Genomic DNA, 20,119 nt, shown 5'->3' with positions numbered 1-20,119 from the left:
GATCTGTTTTCACACAGCCACAGATGGAAGAATGGGATTTACAGTTAGATTTGTCCAACTTCAAACCAATGTTCCTAAGCACTAGTCTATTCTATCTTTATATATATATATAATCCAAATGGATTGGAACTAAATAGACCTTAATGTCAAGCAAAGAAAAAATTGTCCTTAATAGAAATTAAGAAAGCAGAATATTCTGAGTATGGGAGATTGTTTTGTTTTTACTTATAGTTGGACACAATGCCTTTAATTTATTTTTATATGTGCTGAGGATCAAACCCAGGGCCATGCATGGTCTAGGCAAGTGCTCTACTGCTGAGCCACAACCCCAGGCCCTATGCTACCTTTTGATGTACTGGTTTTCAAAATAAAAATCTAAGGACATTTCTTGAAATACAAAAAGAAAAAGAGAAATTACGTGGTTAAGAATAATTACATCAAAACTTTTACCATTTTCAAGACACACAAGTTACATCTTGTTATTTCTTCCAATACACTTAGTTTATAAAAGAAAAAATTTCCTTTTCCTCATGATATTAAAAATACCAAAAAAATGTAATAGTCATGCCATAAAAAGCAAATGGCGTATCAGTAAGGCAGAAAAAAAAAATTCAAATTGTTAATGCTTTGCCCTTGGGCACATCTATTACTCTAAGATATCAAATAAATTGCCAGAAGTCACCAAATGTTGCTATATCAACCTAAGTACTAGAGCCTGACCATGTCACAATGGACAGGGTTAATGATTCATCCCTAATCTTAAAGGCTCCTTCCAGGATTAATTTACTTTCAGTGCAGCCAGCCTGCCCACCCCTTGCAGATCCTGTCCAGAGGATTTCTCTGCATTGCTTTGCCCCTTTTCACATATCTTTCTAGTTCAAACACTATCTGATCTCTACTCTACTTACACAATTTGGAAGGAATCAAATTCAGTAAAAATCAGGCTAAACGGAGTCAACTGTGAAATAACTCTGACTAGGTTAGAAGGAGAGGACCAATTTTATCTTTTTAATCTGTGATTTTATTTCTTCTGCCCAGGCCACAATACTGTTAACATTAGTTGAAATAACTTAAATTAGCATTAATTGATAATCTATCATTATCGGGCAACAGAAAGAATGTAAACCTGAATGAGACAAAGTCCCAGTCCATGAAATACTTATTATCTGCTTAGAGGTTGAGATAAGTTAATGTCGAATTAAAATAGATACCAAAAACAAAAACAAAAGCAAAAAAATCTGCAATGAGGACACAAAGAGCCTACAATAAATCAATAGATTAAGAAAACATTCGAAAAAGAGAGTTCATGAAGCATTCATTTAAATGGGTAAGATTTCAACATACACATAGGAGAAAGGGCCTTCTGAGTGAGGGAACAGTTGGAGTGAAGCAAAGGGTAGTGGGGTGGGTGGGTAAGAATCAAGTGAGAACAGAGGCCACATGCTGAAAACTGAGAAGTAAACGATAAAACAGGAAAATGGGTTGGAACTAAATAGACCTTGAATGTCAAGCAAAGAAAAATTTGTCCTTAATATAAATGAAGAAAGCAGAATATTCTGAGTATGGGAGATATAATTGAATCTGAATTTTAGAAAGTCAGTTTGGAGAAATTCTATTGAATGAACTAGAAAGACAGAGTCGTAGTCAGGTTATAAAAGTGGGACTGAGGAGAGACAAATTCAAGAGAATTTGAAGAGTAGGACTTATTTCTTGGCAAATAATTAGAGCTAAGCTAGCCAGTCAGGCAGCCACTTGTGGTTACTGAGCTCTTGAAATGCAGCCAGGTTTGAACCGAGGTGTACTAGTAGTGTAAAATATATACCAGATTTCAAAACCTCAGCATGAAACAAATGTAAAATATCTCCTTAGTTATGATTACATGGTAAAATGATAACATTGTGGATATATGGGTTAAATAAAACTTCATTGAAATTAATTTCATCTGTTCCTTTTTACTTTTTTTAATGTGGATACTAGCAACATTTCAATTAGATATATGAAGTCTCATTATACTTCTGTGGCTCAGCAGCAGACTAGAATCACATAACTAGACGTTGTAACAGGAGACAGTGGACAAGCGAAAAGTGATAGAAGGGGAATTGGGTAGTGCCGTGACAGGACAGAGGGAAAGTTTCTGTATTTACTTATTTTAAGAGGGCATTAGCAATATATGATTACACGACCTGTGTAAGCCTACATCATGTACAACCAGACAAATGAGAAGTTATACTGCATTTATATATGATGTGTCAAAATGTATTCTACTGTCATGTATAACTAATTAAAACAAATGAAAAAAAGTCATGTAAATTTTTTTAAAAAAGAAGGCATTAGCAACAAGGACAAAGACTAGGCAAGAGTCAAGGTTAAGATGAGTAGGAGTGAAAATGAGCCATTGGATTTTTGTTCTGGTAAAATGGACTAGGACAGAGGAATATGACCAGTAGTAAGACAAGTGAGATGATATTCTTTCAAGAAATAATAAAGAAAAAAAGTAATAGAGAAATGGCAAAGGGTATAGAAGTTCTGAGATGATTTTTTCCAGTGTAAAAAGATCTCTATATGCTTACATTTACAAAAAAGGATAAAATGGAAAACACAGTGAACAGAGGGAATAACCAAAGAACAAGAACCTGCAACTAGGATTTTACAGTAAAAGCCACAAAAGAAATAAAAAGCTAAAGATACAAAGAGGAAGAATAGGTGACACTTTATGTTTGTTTTTACATTAAGAGATGACCAAAGATGCCATTTGTGCATGTCATTTATCTTGAAGGAGAAAGGAGATATTAAGAAACTTTGGTCTGGAAAGAAAGCTGGAGGAAGAGTATTACCTACACTGAAGGATGTTCTTTCTACTGATAGCTCTTCACCCCCTGGTTTTGACCTTGTATCTTTGGGAGCCTGTGGATTCCGTTTAGTCACTATATTGAGTCTTACATAACTCTTTAGTGACTCTGGTTCTTTCAGTAAAGGCATCAATATTATGAAAATGATTCATTTAACTTTTTTTAGAAGAATTAATAATATATTATGATTTTTATTATAATATTATTTCTAAATGTTATAAATCTACTTTTCTGTGTTAGAGTTGGTAAAAGTCTGCTTTATTAAAAAGTAAATACCTGGTTCTACCACTGGTAAAGACAATATTTATTTTACATCTTCATGTAAAAGGGAAGAATCTATAGTTCACCTATGTATCTTACTTTGAATGGCCTCTTGTTCCAAGCCGCCGTGTGGTTAGGAGGGGAAATTTCTGGCGAATTGTCTAAAAGGGTAGAAAAGTACTTTAGTTTTTAAAAAGTTTGGGGTTTCTAATGCAAGCCACTCATAACCAATTAATTCAAGGAAGTAAATGCTGAAACCCAAGGGAGCTACAAGTTAATATGTACTCTGGAAAAAGTAATATACATATTAATATACATCAATACATCAGAACAAGAAGATATTTTTTTAATTAAAGTATTCTCTTGCCCTTGTGTCAATTGCCAACACAGATCCTCCCAGTACCTAGTTTTGCTTGAACTTACTACCAAAGTAATTATTACTTTCTTTGTACACAGAGCAGGATGGTTTGGGTTTCTTTATAATAATTCTATCATCTAGGGAATTACCCACCATTAAATATCCATCCCAACACTGAAGAGACACCTGGATCTTATGAGATCTGTCTATGAAGTTCAGAGGGCTCCATGCCAAACTTTGTTATGTGTTAATTTCTTTGTTATGTATTAATTATATATTCAGTTTTTATCAGATTCTCAGGGTGTGCCATGACCCTAGGTTAAGAATTATTGCTATAAGGCAGAATTACAAAATGGTAATGCTAACATGGATACTGGAAGTGGTCTTCCCAGTAACCTCCCCATTTTATAGGCTGAGTGAACTATATTTGCAAGATTAAGGGCTTTGCAGAAAGTTTCACAAGTTAGTCACCCTATTGGCCAGAACCTAGGCCACTGTATTACCATATGCCATATCATACTTCTTCCATAAACAGATGGATTTTCAAAAAAATAATTTAATTATTTTTTTTAAACTGAGGAGCTGGACCAGAACATTCATTACTTTCTAGACAATGAGTCCCTCTACAGGTTAGAATTTGGATTTCACTCTGTATTAGATATATAAGTTCTGAAACCCAAAGCTCTTACAGTTTTTCTGTGATGGCTTAGTTCTCAGGAAACAGATCAAGATAAGGATCTCAAAGAACAATTCTTTCCCAAAAGACTGTTTCCTGATTCTCAAAATGATATCAACACATGTAAGTATAGTAATGTCAGTTCCATAGGTTCCTATTGAAACCATACAGAGTAGGCAAAAAGGAATGCTTTTAAATCAGAGAAATTTAACCAATCCCATCATAAAATCTTCATGTACCGGGTATACACATACTTCAAGTGAAATCAAGAGTTAGAAAAACTATTTAGGTATTAGAATAAAATTCTATTAAAAACTCATACTTAAACAACCTAAATAATAAAGACAACTGCTAATTGCATCAACATCTCCATTTAATTTTGCTTCTCCACAGTAGCCATACCACACTCTTTGATGAATACTTCTTTGAAGGAAAATGCTACTGTTAAACGGAGCTTACTTGAAGTTTACATTAGATCTTTTGACAGCCAGGGTTCTAATACTCAAAATCAAGGTTTTACTATATAGCAGTTCCAAACACAGTCCTTAAGAGATTTCAATTATGGTTGTAAAGTGAATGTCTTAACATTTTCTAAAGGAACTTCCTCAGATAAATTTGTTCCCATATTGTCTATCAAACAGTTGTAAGGTAGTATAATCAACATATGCCATTTACCTTTCCAAAGGTGGCAGCGCAAGCTGGCTCTAATTTCTCTTTCCTGCAGAAATCTAAATAGTGTGCATATAGGATACACCGAGGTAAGCAAACTCCTTCACACACAATGTAATTCTCTTCAAGCCTAAGGAAAAAGTAAAAGAATTAGGTCTACCTTTCTTTCTTTCTTTCTTTTTTTCTTAGCTTTTCTTTATTACTCCTTTTCTTTTTCCTTTCTCAATGACTTACTGCTTATTTTGAAAACAGACTATACACTGAGTTAATGAGTAGATTTCCTTTATTTTGGATATTATTAAAAATCAGATCAGGGTGAATATAATTAACAATAATGCACTATCTATCTCAGAATAGTTGTAAGAGAGGAATTTGAATGTACTCATCGAAAAAGAAATGATAAAATATTAAGGTGTGAATATGTTAATTATCCTGAGTTATCACTACCATATGTACACACAAATCAAATCATCATATTATACCTCATAAATATGTACAATTATTATGTATAAACAAAAATTTTAATAGAGATTACCCTGCATGAGCCTGACCAATATAGTAAGCTCTAAAAAGAAGGCCTAGAGGTCAGAGATAGAAAACATAAAAATTCCAAAGTAGTAGCAAACTCCTGAAGATCTTGAAGAAGCATATTGCTATATTTTGAAGAAGGCCACCTCTCAGAGAGTGATAGTAGTTAAAGTGCTATTCTTTAAAAAAAGCCTGAGTTACTGATATTTTTATAATTTTCATTTAAAGTTATAGATTATCTTGGTAGTATTAGAACTGGAAACCAGTGAAAAACCTGACTAACTTCAATTTTCACTATTACTTAGATTTTTTATTTTATGTGTGCAAATTAATTTGTTTTTGAAACACTGCATTTTGGTTAATAACACTTTAAAGAATAACTAGCAATGATATGAGCTGAGGACTTCAGTTCAATAGGAGCAAGGAATAGATGCTCTGAAAAAACAGTGAGATTTGAAGAAAACCCAGAGCCTCAGATGAGATTTCAGCAAGTGACTTCTTGATTTTAGCCTGGTGAGACAACAAACTGAGTAGCAAGATAATCCATCCTAGACTTCTAATCCACAGAAACTGTGAGATAATAAATTTGTGTGGCTTTAAGGCCAAAAAAAAAAAAAAAACAACAATCAGATCACAAAGATTAATATTAGAAGAGCAAGAACCCCAGTGAACATCTGCTAGTGCAATTAAAATATCACGGCTAATGTATAATCACTCCTACCTAGTCCACATTGCAAATATTAGGTCTTACTTCTATACAAATCCCCTCTCTGTTCATCATGATTTACTCTTTGATATACAAATACCAGTGGCGAAATTGAAGATGACAGGTTTTTAAAAGAACATTCTCAACATAAAAGGGCTGCCAGACTTCAGGTTGGCAAATGCTTCTACTCCCTTACTTTCATTCACAAACTACTGCTGAATCCTGAACAGCCAGGGAAAGATTAGTGATGCAGTTGCTGGTGAAATTCATAAGGGTAAATTCAATTCCCTTAAGTCAGAAATAATACTGATCTATTCCATCCTTAGACTTTTTAAATGTAATTAATACTATGATTATCTAAAACTCCAAGTGTATTTGAAATATAACATAATTCTCAGTGGATATCTCTAAACATAACATACATTACTTAAAATCTTATTATATATATATATATATATATATATATAATTTATATATATACATATATATACAATTTATATATATATATATAATTTATATATATAATTTATTTGTAATTCCCTTTGACTTGCAATTAACTGCATATTTAAATAAATGAAATATGAATATATTGTGTTATGACTACCTGAAAAGCAATCTAGAAATTAGAACTTCTAGATTCTATTCCAAGTTTTTCTAAAACTTCAATAGGTGATTTGGGGTTAAATTTACTAATGCCAAATTTATGCATAGCAAAAGCACAATTATTTATAATACAATAACAATGAAATATTGAGCATGCATTGAAATTAATATTGGGGATGAAATCCTTCAAGTTTTCTGATTTAACATATTTAAAATATTTAAATAATTCTAACTTAAACATTTTACAAAAAGTTCAAGGAGGTATTCCCTGAGCAGATAAAGTATCAGAAACCAATTTTTCTGTGAAGAATAAAAGAAGGAGAAGAAGGAGGAGGAGGAGAAGGAGGAGGAGGAGGAGGAGGATCAAAAACTCCAAAACTAAAATGCAGTGTTTCAAAACAAATTAATTTGCACACATAAAATCAAATATCTAATTAACAGTGAAAATTGAAGTTAGTCAGGTTTTTCCTGATTTTTCAGTTCTAATGCTACCAAGATAATCTATAACCTTAAATGAAAATTCTAAAAATATCAGTAACTCAGGTTTTTTTTTAAAGAACAACACGTTTTAGAATAGTTGAAAATTCAAATAAAAGGACAGTGCTTTACAGTTTTGAAAATATGCATATTGTTATGAGAACTATTCAGCTACTTGAAATTATATCTAATAACATATATATTATGACCACTTTCCATCTATTTTGATATTGTTGTAAGCACTATTTTGTCTTCAAAATACAGAGTAATCCTAGACATTAGTATAATAGTAATTTTGGGTAAGTTTAAATATGTTTTTTTAATCACTCAATATGAACTGAAAAAATGAGAGTAATCATCAAAACACCTCCATAATATATCTGAAATCAAAACACTTTTGCCCCAATCATCCCAAATAACTGAAATAACTGTGAAAATAACTGTGTCTAATATATTCTAGATAATTAGCTCGATTGTTTGCAGTTCTAGTATATTCTTAACTAGAAACCATGATATCAATTCCAGTAGTTAAAATATAACTTTAGAGGAATATTTGGTCTATATTTCAAATGTTTAAAAGGGTACAAACAAATAATCACAGAAATTACAAATTGTAATTTAATATTTAAATAAATAAAAATACAAGTTGCTAGATTTTTAGATTCTATTTTTTTCTGCTGTGTATTTCTAAGGCTTAGATTTTATATATATACATGAATATATGCATGTATATATATACACACATACATATACATATACAGAGAGAGAGAGAGAGAGAGAGAGAGAGAGAGAGAGAGAGAGAGGAGAGGTTATATAACTAATCAGTAAAAAAGGAATATCTATACTTTTTTTAACTTGAAATTTGGGAGATAATTTATACCTCTATTTTTTTATACTATGCAAATAAGTACAATATTTATTTTTACTTTAGAGCTCTTCTTTTTAGGAAAATGTTCTCTATATGTAGAAAGCCTACTGACAAACTCCTGATTTTAAAAGATCTTGCACAAAATCCAACTTGTGATTTTTCACTATAATAAATCACATATGACAGGTACTATAAAAATAGTTGAATATTTGTTTAAGTTAATAGTAATATCTTACCTGATTTTTCAGTCTTCTACTTCAAACACATTTGTCTATCTTAGGGCCAATACTATGGATTTGGACAACATTAAAATCCTTCTATGTTTTAAGCTGTTTTTTAAGGATCATGTTTTATAAATTAAAAAAGAAAAACTGCCAAATAACAAATATATGAGGACTGAATAGATTGCATTTAAGTACATAAGTCATAAAAACCTTTATGATTGCTTACATTTGAAGAAATGTATCATTTTAGTCCATAATGTGGAGCAGCTGATGTTTCATCTGTACTAGAATTTATCTCCATGTTAAATGGTCAGTGAAAAAAAAAAACTGATAAATTCCTATTCCGTCTTTTAAATTTGCCTACTCAAAATTTCAGAGAGAAACAAATTGTGAAAACAACTTCAACAGGTGCATAAGTATACTCCTTGGGCCAGTCTTACCACTGCAGCGTGAGCTGAGTCTGCTTCTTTTTATCCTTCATAATCTGCGTGATGGTTTTCTTCTGAGAGATGTGTTGATCGGTTGCTTTTGTTTTGCTGTCGTGGTTATCTGCATCCTCTTCTTCAGAAGAAAAGTTACCGTTGCTTAAATGCATTTCTGATTGCAAGTTTAAGGAATGATAAAGGAGAGGAAAGGGATATACAATCAATTAAATTGCCTCTCAACGTTTGCCTCCAATGGGGTGCCCTATAGGAAGGACAGAGGAGTTATGCAAAAATCCCTTAGAATTAACAATCTCTAGTGGACATTTTCCCTGGGGAAATATGATTTGGACAGAATATTATACGTGCATGCATTTTGAGGCGTGTGTACGTTTGTTATTGGATGTCCTTAGAATGCTTACCAATCTCAGTCCGGGACAAGACTGAGCACTCACCTGATTTAATCCCCCCCAGCAGCTCCGGGTCTTCCCCTTTCTCCAGGCTGCCCAGCTCGCCCCGGGGCTGCGCTTCAGCCACCAGGTAGGCTCTTTCCTCGGGGTAGACGAGCAAGTCCTTGTCCAGAAGCTGCACACAACACTCCTCCTGGATCTCGTGGGAGAGTTGGGGCGAAGGTTGAGCTTGCAGGAAGGCGTCCTCCAGCTCCCGGACCTTTGCCATGCTCCTGGCCGCGACACCTCGGCACCCTCAGCTCGGCCAGCTCCCCAGCTGAGCCCCAAGCCCGGGGCGGGGCGGGGCGGGGCTGGGGACCCGGGCCACCCGGGCGGGGGAGGAGGCCTGTAGCTCCCCAGTCCCTGCACGTTGGAGCCGGGACCCCGCGGTGCACTGGTACGGTTCAGACAGCCCCTGGGCGGAGGCAGGTCGAAGCGGGTCGAGGCGGGACTGGCTTCCTCCACCTGCCTGCTGTCCTGGCAGATGCTTCCCTAAGAACTCACTTCCTCACCTGAGCCTGTCACGCCCTGAACTAGGGAGTCCCATTCCCCGCCCTACTTCTCCCTTCTCCTTCCCTTTCCCTCATTTTGTGCTGACTCTGGGGACGTATTTCACAACCCAAACTTCCAGAAAGAGCCCAGAAAGTTTCACTCCTCTTAGTGGGAGCTTCAACAGTCCTCACCCTTACTTTCAGGAGACCTAAACCTGGCACCCTGCTTGGCACCCTGCCAAGCAGCCTTCACTGTGCAGGCCTAGAGTACGTTTGCATTTTGGCACAGCTTGGATCCGGTGTATTTGTTCCCGGAATAATCTTAGGGGTCTGTGAGGACTTCAGTGATTTGCATCACAGCCCATCTGCCCGCGGATGCACAGGAGCTCTGACTTCTGGGCCTCATAGCCTTCTGAGGTGTGGCCCTGAGCTTGGAAGAAAAGGTACATCTGTTCCCACTTACATTATTATGTAATTTAAACTCTTCCCTGATGATTTCTCATTCTCAGGCTTAGGGGTAGTGCAACCGACATTTGTTTAAGTGAGAAATGAAATCGCAATAATTTTCTACTTCAAAGTGACAAGAATTAGATGTGGTGGGTTAAAAACTTGTGTTCCATTTAAGCACAAGCACTCCACTGGGTGGAGACTTGAAGTCCTGTTGCCAGATTACACCCCAATCTCCCCTTCCTTCCATCCTCTGTTCTTTTGACAAATACACTCTGTCACTTTATAGGTCTAGTGATCTCTAGGAAAAGCACGGATCCTGCTTTGATTCACATTGCCTCATCACCCCTAACCTGTTTTCCTCTTTTGGAAGGTTAGAGAAATCACCATTGAACTTTAATATTAACTGATCATATTGAAATTGAGCATAGAAAAAAAAAATGAGACCCAACATGGTGGGTGACTGAAGGTACAATCATGGGGAGGAGTAATACAGTCTAAGAGCATTGCTTTAACAAAACAGCTAAAATTTATGGCTAAATTTGAACCTCCAATTTTAGCATCACTTGTTGGGAAAGGCATCAATACTCTTTCAGAGACTTTCTCCTTACCTGGTACTTTTGGCTGCTGGGTTTGGTAGGGGCCACCCACTCACCAACACACCAAAAGCCTTTAGGCTATTCCTTCCCTAGGACACCCTTGTATACCAGTTTCTATTCCCTGAAAGGCTCAGAGCTTGCTCAGTGCTAAAATTCAGAATGTTCCCCCTTTACAAAGACTCCTTCAGCCTCATTCTGTAAAGGAAGTCCTAGTGATTAACTTTGGGTACAGAAGAAGACTCTAACCACTTATATCACATAACCAGGAGAAAAATATTCAGGAAATGTATTGGAATTTCTATTTTTTTAAGTTTTAAAAAATATTGTGTGTGTGTAAGTTACACAGACACTAGCTGAATATCTAGCAATTATCCAATTGAAGTGATCAATGAAAACACAAACCAAGATCATTTAAGATCCTAAGTAAACATTTGTGTCTTAATTTTAAGTGAACTATCTACCTAAAATGTTACCATGAAACTTTTTTGTTCCTCTCTTCAAAAATAGGAAATCTGATTAGACATATAATAAGGGATTGAATCAGTAATCAATAAACATCCAACATTAAAAAGCCCAGGACAAGAAGCATTCAATGGTGACTTATACCAAAAGTTTAATGAATTAATGCCAACCTTCCCAAACTGATAGGATGCAGTGAAAGCAATGCTCAGGGGAGGGAAACAAAGCTGTCATCATCCAAGTTGCCATTTCTGTTATAGGGGTTGCTCCATTATACACAGAAGATATCTTCTAAGACTCTCAGAAGATGCCTGAGACCATACTTAGTACCAAACCCTATATATGCTGTTTTTTTCCTGCATGTCCTATGGCATTACCACATAGCACTAGTTAATCTGTCTTCCTTTGTTTTATATCCTAGTGCCTCTTTTTCAGCATTACCCTTGAACTTTGGGGCCACAATTAAACAAAATAAGAGTTACTTGAACACAAACACCACAGTACTGAAACAGTGGAGCTAATAACTCACACAGCCATTAAGTGACTAAAAGGCAGGTAGCATATTCACTGCAAGTATGCTAGATAAAGGGTGATTCTAGTCCCAGACGAGATGCACAGGGTTTCATTGTGCTACTCAGAACAGTGTGCATCTTAAAATTATTTCTGGAATTTTTCATTCAATATTTTGGAATTGAGATTTGCCATGGGTAACTGAAACTACAGAAAGTGAAACCTTAAATAAGCAAAGATTACTGTTTTAGAGAAGTAATAGTGATAAGCAAGTCATTAGGTCCTAGGCAGGAAAAGAGATAAAAATGGGCAATGGTATTTGAAAATAGCAATTCTTAAGATTTTGGTTTTTTAAAAAACTCAGTCAATAAACGGGCAAAGGAATGGAACAGACACTTCACAGAAGTACAGTTAACCAACAAATATATGAAAAAATGTTCAACATCACTAGTAATTATAGAAATGCAAATTAAGAGTACACTGAGATTCTCACTCCCATCAGAAATGGCAAAAATCAAAATTACAAGTAACAATAGATGTTGGCATGGATGTGGGGGGAAAGTACATTGCTGGTGGGACAGCAAATTGGAGCAACTGCTGTGGAAAGCAATATGGAGATTCCTCAGAAAACTTGGAATGGAACCACCACTTGATCCAGTTATCCCACTCCTCAGTTCATACCCAAAGTATTTAAAATCAGCATACTACAACCATGCAGCCACATCAATGTTTATAGCAGCTCATTTCACAATAGTTAAACTATGGAACCAACCTAGATGCCTTTCAACAGATGAATGGATAAAGAAAATGTGGTATATATACACAACTGAATATTGCTCAGCCATAAAGAAGAATAAAATTATGGCACTTGCTGGTAAATGGATATAAACTGGAGACTACTATGCTAAATGGAATAAGTCAATTCCAAAAAACCAAAGGCCAAAAGTTCTCTCTGATATGCAGATGCTAACGTATAATAAAGGGGAGGGGGAATAAGAAGTTCATTGGGTTAGACAAAGGGAAATAAAGAGAAGGGAAGGAGGATGGGAATAAGAAAGACAGTAGATGAATCGGATATAACTTTCCTATATTCATATAGAATACACCACCAGTGTAACTCCATATGATGTACAACCACAGGAATGGGAAATTATACTCCATGTACATATAATATGTGAAAATACATTCTAATGTCACGCATATCTAAAAAAAAACAAAAAAAAGAAATTTTTTATATTATCTTTAAAAATTTTATTTATGCCATTAACTTCCTTCCTAGGGGGAAATGCAAATAAATATAGACATGTTTTATGTTTGTATAGTAAACATGTTTTATGTATACACAAATAAAATTCTGCACATAGTTCGACAGATACACCAGAATACCTGTAAAAGTTAATTCTGTTTTAAGAAAAACATGATAAAAATAAATAAATAAACAAATATTACCCCCCAAAAAAGAAAAATATATGATATCTAAAAGAGGAGATTTTAGGAAGTTCCTGAATGACAGTATCTTCATGCCTGGAGGCCTTCAGTTAAAGAGGAAAGGAAAAGGAAATTGGAGTCAGATGCATTTGGACTCATTCTCCATGTGACTGGAAATAACCTTTCTATAATTTAAATTGGAAGAAATAGCATCTATTTGGGTTTTTATTTTTATTATGTTTTATTTTTTAGATATACATGAACGTAAAGTGTATTTTGACATATTATGCTTACATAGAGTATGACTTCCCATTCTTTTGGTTGTAGATGATGTGGAGTTACACAGGTTGTGTATTCATATATGAACATAGGAGAGTTATGTCTGATTCATTCTACTGTCTTTCCTATTCCCATTCTCCCTTCCTTCGTTCCCCTTTGTCTAATCCAATGAACTCCTATTCTTCCCTCTCCACCCCTTGTTGTGTGTTAGCATCTGCATATTAAAAAGAACTTTTGACTTTGATTTTCTTGGGATTAGCTTATTTCACTTAGCATGATAGTATCCAGATCCATTCGTCATAATTTTATTCTTCTTTATGACTGAGCAATATTCAATTGTGTATATATACCACATTTTCTTCATCCATTAATCTAGGTTGGTTCCATAGTTTAACTATTGTGAATTGAGCTGTTATAAACATTGATGTGGCTGCATCACCTGTAGTATGTTGATCTTAAATCCTTTGAGTATAAACTGAGGAGTGGGATAACTGGGTCAAATGGTGGTTTCATTCCAAGTTTTCTGAATGTCCATATTGCTTTCCACAGCAATTGCTCTAATTTGTAGTCCCAACAGCAATGTGTAAGTAAACCTTTCCCACTCACATCCTTCCCAACAACTATTGTTACTTGTATTCTTGAAATTGCCATTCCAACTGGAATGAGATGGAATCTCAGTGTAGTCTTAATTTGCATTTTCCTCATTGCTAGAGATGTTGAGCTTTTTTTCATATATTTTCTGACCATTTATTTTCTTCTTCTAGGAAGTACCTGCTCAGTTCCTTTGCCCATTTATTGATTTTTTTATATTGGTGTTAATTTGAGTTCTTTGTATATCCTGGAGATTAATGCTTTATCTGAGATGCAGGTGGCAAAGATTTTCTCCCATTCTGTAAGCTGTCTCTTCATGCTCTTGATTGTTTCCTTTGCTATGAAGAAGATTGTTTCCTTTGCTATCATACTTTTTAATATGATACCATTCCATTTATTGATTCTCGATTTTACTTCTGTGCTTTAGGAATCTTGTTGAGGAAGTCAGTTCCTAAGCCAACATATGGAGTGTTGAGCCACCATTTTCTTCTAGTAGGCACAGGGTGTCTAGTCTAATATGTAGGTCCTTGATCCACTTTGAGTCTTGTGCAGGATGAGAGATAGAGTTTTAAATTTCATTCTGCTACATATGGACTTCCAGTTTTCCCAGCACCATTTGTTGACAGACCTCATGAAACCTCTTCTGGAATCCCCTTGAATCCCTTTTACATTTTCTGGGCACCTCTTCCCCAGCTTCTGCCTCTTTTTGTTTCCAGTAACTAACTAGAATCAAGACCACTAACCGAGAGCACCCCAGACTTATTCGAGGTACTACCCTTGGCTTCCAGACCACTATTCCTCTTAGGTATAAAGAGCCTAGGCACCAGGATGGTTAAATATTCTCTGGGTACCCCTTATCCAAGGGCTGATGATTAGGGAGACTGAAAGCCCAACCCCTGGACTTCATTGTTAATCTAGAGTGCAATTTATAGTCCATAACTGCTCTGTGAATCAAGCTGAGTCATCTCCACTAGATCATCCTCAAATCTCACCTGTGTTTGATTTCTCTCTTCTGCTGTCCTTACTCCTTTACCTTTTTCTCCCAGAGACAATTTGTAAAAATCACCTTTGGTTCAGATTTCACAGACATAAGACAATATGTAAAAACTAAATGGAATCTTATAAAGAAGAACCTAGAATTGTGCCTGGAACAGAGTAATCCTTCCATGGAAGATAGCTAATCTTTTTATTCTAAAACTTTACATTGCCAGCCACCTTGGCACATGCCTGTCATCCCAGCAACGCAGGAGGATTGCAAGTTCAAAGCCAGCCTCAGCAATTTAGTGAGACCCTAAACAATTTAGCAAGACCCTATCCCAAAACTAAAAATAAAGTGGGCACTGGGAATATGGTACAGTGGTTAAGCAGCCCAGATTCAATCCCTCGTATAAACAACAACAACAACAACACATTTATTGTCATAAGCAAGGAAAGACATTTTTTCTTTCATTGCAAAAGGATTCTGAGAAACTTCTTCCTCTTCACTTAGAATATTTCTGTCAACCTCTTCACTTAGACTATTTCTATCAACCTTCCTTCTGTGACATTGTCATCCCTCCCATGATTTTCTTTCTGTTTTAGTGGTGCTGGGGATTGAACCCATGGCCTTGTGTATGTGAGGCAAGTACTCTATCAACTGAGCTATATCCCCGGACCCCACCAAGATTACTTTTTAAGTACAGAAAGTAATTTATATTCTTCCTTCTGTTAACAAATTTATGTTTTTAAACAAAAGTAAGGTCAGTTTATGAACCTAACAAAAGAGCCCCAAAACATATGCAACAAATAGTGATTTTGATGGTTAATCTTGGTTATAAACCTCACTAGATTGAGAGACATGTAGAAAATTGGCAAAGCACAATTCTGGATATATCTGTGAGGGTGTTTTCAGATATGACTGGTGTGTACTTGTAAGCAAACTAAGTGGGGAAGACCAGCACCACCTAGTAGGCTGGATGCCCAGATGGAACGCAAAGAGGACGAAGGTGGAAGCTCATGTGTGTACGCTCAGACTTACTTGATGAGCACATGCACTTTTTGCTGCTGCTATTGCCCACAGATATCAGTCTCCAGATTCTCGTGACTTTGTATACAAATTTGTGCCAGTGACTCTCCAAGAGACTTCCTGACCTTCAACTTTGGTCTGGAGCTACATCATTGGTTATTCTTGCTCTGAGGCATCCAGCTTCTTGGACTGAGAAGCAACTGCTTTGTCCAGCTCTCCAGCCTACAGATGGTCATTGTGGGACTACTTAGCCTCTGATCACGTAAATCAGTGTAAAAAATCATAAATATATGTGAATATACATATACATATATGTATTATGTATGTATATAGATTGAGAGACATGTATATGTATCTCACACACATATATATATCTCATCCTGAACAAAACTCAACTCAAAATGGATCAAGGTCCTAGGCATTAGATGAGAGACCCTGTGCCTACTAGAAGAAAATGGAGGCTCAATACTCCATATGTTGGCTAGGAACTGACTTCCTCATCAAGACTCCTAAAGCAAAAGAAGTAAAATCAAGAATCGATAAAAGGAATGGTATTATACTAAAAAGATTCTTCACAGCAAAGGAAACAACCAAGAGCATGAATATATATATATATATATATATATATATATATATATATATATATACACATGTATGTATTATATATATAAAATAATGTGAGTGTGTGTGTGTGTATATATATATATATATATATATATACATACATATACACACCTACATATATTATATATTGGCGTGTACATGTAAGCAAACTAAGTGGGGAATACACACACACACACACACACACACATTCTCTTCACCTGAACAATTCAGTGATATTTGACAAATGTGTGAAGGCTATTAAATGAGAAAATAATAGCCTTTCAGCAATGTTGCTAAAACAATCAGATATACACATGGAAAAGAATGAATCTGAAATCCTACTTCACACAATATACAAAAATAAAATAGACCAAAGACTTAAATATAAGAGCTAAAACCATACAACTCTTAAGAATAAACATTCTTGGCTAGGCACAGTGGCACATGCCTATAATCCCAGTGGCTCGGGAGGCTAAGGCAGGATCATGAGTTCAAGCCAGCCTCAGCAATAACGAGGTGCTAAGTAGCTCAGTGAGACCCTGTCTCTAAATAAAATACAAAATAGGGCTGGTGATGTGGTTCAGTGGTTAAGCACCCGTGGGTCCAGTCCCTGGTACCAAAAAATAAAAAAAAAAAAGAATAAACATTCTTGTGTAGCTTTATGACCTTGGATTGGGCATAGGTTTCTTAAATATGATACAAAAATGCAAGCAACAAAAGAAAAGATATATAAATTGAACTCTATCAAAATGTGTACATCCAAAGACTATCAATAAAGTGAAAAGATAATGCACAGAATGGTAAAATATTTTTAAATAATCAAATAATGATCTAGTGCCTATAATAATAAAGAACACAACTCAACAATCAAAAGACAATAACCCAATTAAGAATGAGAAAAGATAGATATTTTTCTAAATAAGTTACATAAATGGCTAATTTAAAGCATAAGAAGATGCTTAACATCATTTACATTATGGAAATGCAAATCAAAACCAACATTTGGGAACCACTTTGCATCCAGTAGAATGGCTATAATTTAAAAAATAAACAAAATATAGAAAATAAGTGTTGATAAGTTTGTGGTGTGACTGGGACCTTCATACATTGAAGGCAGGGGAATAAAATGGGGTATTTGCTGTGGAAAACGTTTGGCAGTTTCTTAAAATGTTAACTATATGACCCAGTAATTCCATTCCTGAGAATATGCCCAGCAGAACTGAGACACATGATCATACAAACACTCAAGAAAACAGCATACAAGTGTTTGTTGCAGTATTACACATTTCAACAAAATATTCAGTGCAATCCAAAGGCCTATCAGCTGTTGAACAGAGAAATACATTGTGGTATACCATGTAAGTGCATATTATTTAGCCATCGAAAGAATAAAGTATGATACATGCTACAATGTGGATGAACCTTAAGAACATTACACCGAATGAAGTAAGTCAGATATAGAAGGCCACATATTGTTTTATTTCATTTATAGGAAACATTCGAAGAAACAAATCCATAGAAACAGAAAGTAAATTAATGGAGTTGCTAGGGCTTGAGATAGAAGAAAATGAAGAATGATTCCTTAATGGGTATGAAGTTTCTTTTTTTTTTTTTGAATGATGAAAATGTTCTGGAATAAGATAGTGGCCAATGGTTTTATGCATTATGCATATACTAAAGACCACTTAATTATATACTTCAAAATAGTTAAAATGTTGAATTTTATCTCAATAAAGAAAATATTTTAAAAAGAAGGAAAGGTTATAATGCAACTTAAGAATCTGATACATACTTACCAGGTAAGAATTAGTGCTTATCTAATATATTGATGGAGAAGAAATTTGCAAAGCTGGAATAAACTTCACAGGCTTAAAAATGTTCTTAAAATACAGACTATCAGTTTTGCTGTTGTCCTATAAACATCAACTAATTCTGTCTCTGTTTCTTCTTCAAGTCTAATTTCTTCCTCTTCCAAAGGTTTGTTGTGCCATATGTTAACTTTTTTATCTTATTGCACACAGGATAGGAGAGAAATAATGGGAAATTGACACCAAAAAGCAAAGAGAAAGAAAAGAAAGTATAAAGAAATGGTTGAGAAGATCAAGGGAATTAGCAAAACAGAAATGAAGAAAATATGTCCCTTTGGTTAGAATTTAGAAGACCAAGTCTCCATGTGAACTAAACTGTTCTTTTTACAAAGTAATGTAAAAGGTAAATCCAGGAAAAGGGTTTTCTTGGAAGCTATTGCCAGATTCCAGTGGAGTAGGGTTGGAAATGAGGCAGATACTAGTGTTATTTACCAGGCAGTTTCAGGAAGAATAACTACCTCTTTGACCAGCATCATTCTAAAGATAGACCTAAGCTCAGGATAGCTCAGCTTGAATTGAGCCTAGAGGTAATAACTCAACACTCAGCCAGAAGGGTCTCCTTAGAGTATACTGAGCCCCATCCCAGTGTCTAGATTTTTCTTGTTAGATTTCCCTAAGGGCTGTAATAAGATATTCTTCTTCCCATATAATGCTTTATACTATAAACCATAGTGAGTGAAGAGTTCTAATATGTACATTTTTTATTTGACAAATTATTTAGAAAATTTTAAGAGTGAGTATATAAGTGCTTGCTACATTGCACTTTTTATTTTTCTCTAGATTAAAATTATTTCAAAATACAAATTTAAAAGATGACTGAGTTCTTTAAATCTTTAGTAAAAGTTGACCTATGGTTGTTTGTAAATAAAAGATATTTCCATAATTCTAGGGATGGATATTTATACATAAAATATTTTTATTACAATGTTATAGTTAAAATTGGAAGTACATTTAAAATATTTTAATATTCACTTCTTGAGTTAGTTAAATCACTCTACTTTTTATTGAAAGTTATTTTGTTAAAACTTAGCATTCAGTGTCTCCAGTAAATATTGTCCTTCACATATAAACAACTACTTACTTTTCTTTCCATTTTTAATAAAAGATCAGTTTAGGTTAATATAAAACTAATTGTATGTTTGCAATAGTGAAGAAAAATAGGTGAGTCAATGTACAAAAGTAAATAATGTACTATTTTATGTGTATTTGAGAACTGTTCATTATGTAATATTGCAATAAGTATGTGTAATAAATGGGAAAAACATGAGTTGCAAATCAAATTAAATACTAAATGTATATGTGAGACAGCAGCTGGACTTAATACAAACTACTGAATATTTGTTATAGAAGCGAATGTGAAGTAGTAACAGTCCTCCATCCTCTCCTTCATTTAACCAGAAAAAAAAGAGAGAAATTATCATCATCTGATAATTCAAAAATAAATAAGACATAATTTTTCTCCCTTTGATACTCTTGGTCTAGTGGCAAAAATAGATATATTGGAATATGACATTATAATATAGCACAGTGACATGTACAGAGTGCTCTAGAAACACAAAATGAACAGCTCAGACAAGGGCAGCTTTGCTCCAGGGAAGGCAGGCAAAAGGTTTCATAGAGAATGCAACATATAACTGGTCTTGAAATATTTGTATGCATTCACAAGTAGAACTACAGGAAAAATGCATTCCAGATAGAAGAAACAGAATGTGCACAGAGGCAAGAATGAGCATGGGAGGTTGGAAGAGT

At 34.8% G+C, this 20,119-nt stretch overlaps 1 protein-coding gene across 1 annotated transcript in view; it reads right to left on the bottom strand.

The window, feature by feature from the left end:
- RFX6 (regulatory factor X6) overlaps positions 1-9,319 on the bottom strand; it is a gene marked incomplete at both ends in the record, with an annotated part of 50,800 nt that extends 41,481 nt beyond the window's left edge. Inside the window, 4 exons of the mRNA XM_081295440.1 lie at positions 3,210-3,271; positions 4,820-4,943; positions 8,660-8,816; positions 9,097-9,319. Of these exons, the coding sequence (XP_081151566.1) occupies positions 3,210-3,271; positions 4,820-4,943; positions 8,660-8,816; positions 9,097-9,319 (566 nt within the window). The remainder of the gene's footprint in view (positions 1-3,209; positions 3,272-4,819; positions 4,944-8,659; positions 8,817-9,096) is intronic.
- Between the last annotated feature and the right edge of the window lie 10,800 nt (positions 9,320-20,119).

The sequence above is a fragment of the Spermophilus citellus genome, assembly GCF_964194105.1.
Source record: "Spermophilus citellus genome assembly, chromosome: 5".
NCBI classification, from domain to species: domain Eukaryota; kingdom Metazoa; phylum Chordata; class Mammalia; order Rodentia; family Sciuridae; genus Spermophilus; species Spermophilus citellus.
The sequence above is the reverse complement of the archived record's forward strand: the minus strand, read 5'-3'. Positions and strand labels throughout refer to the sequence as shown.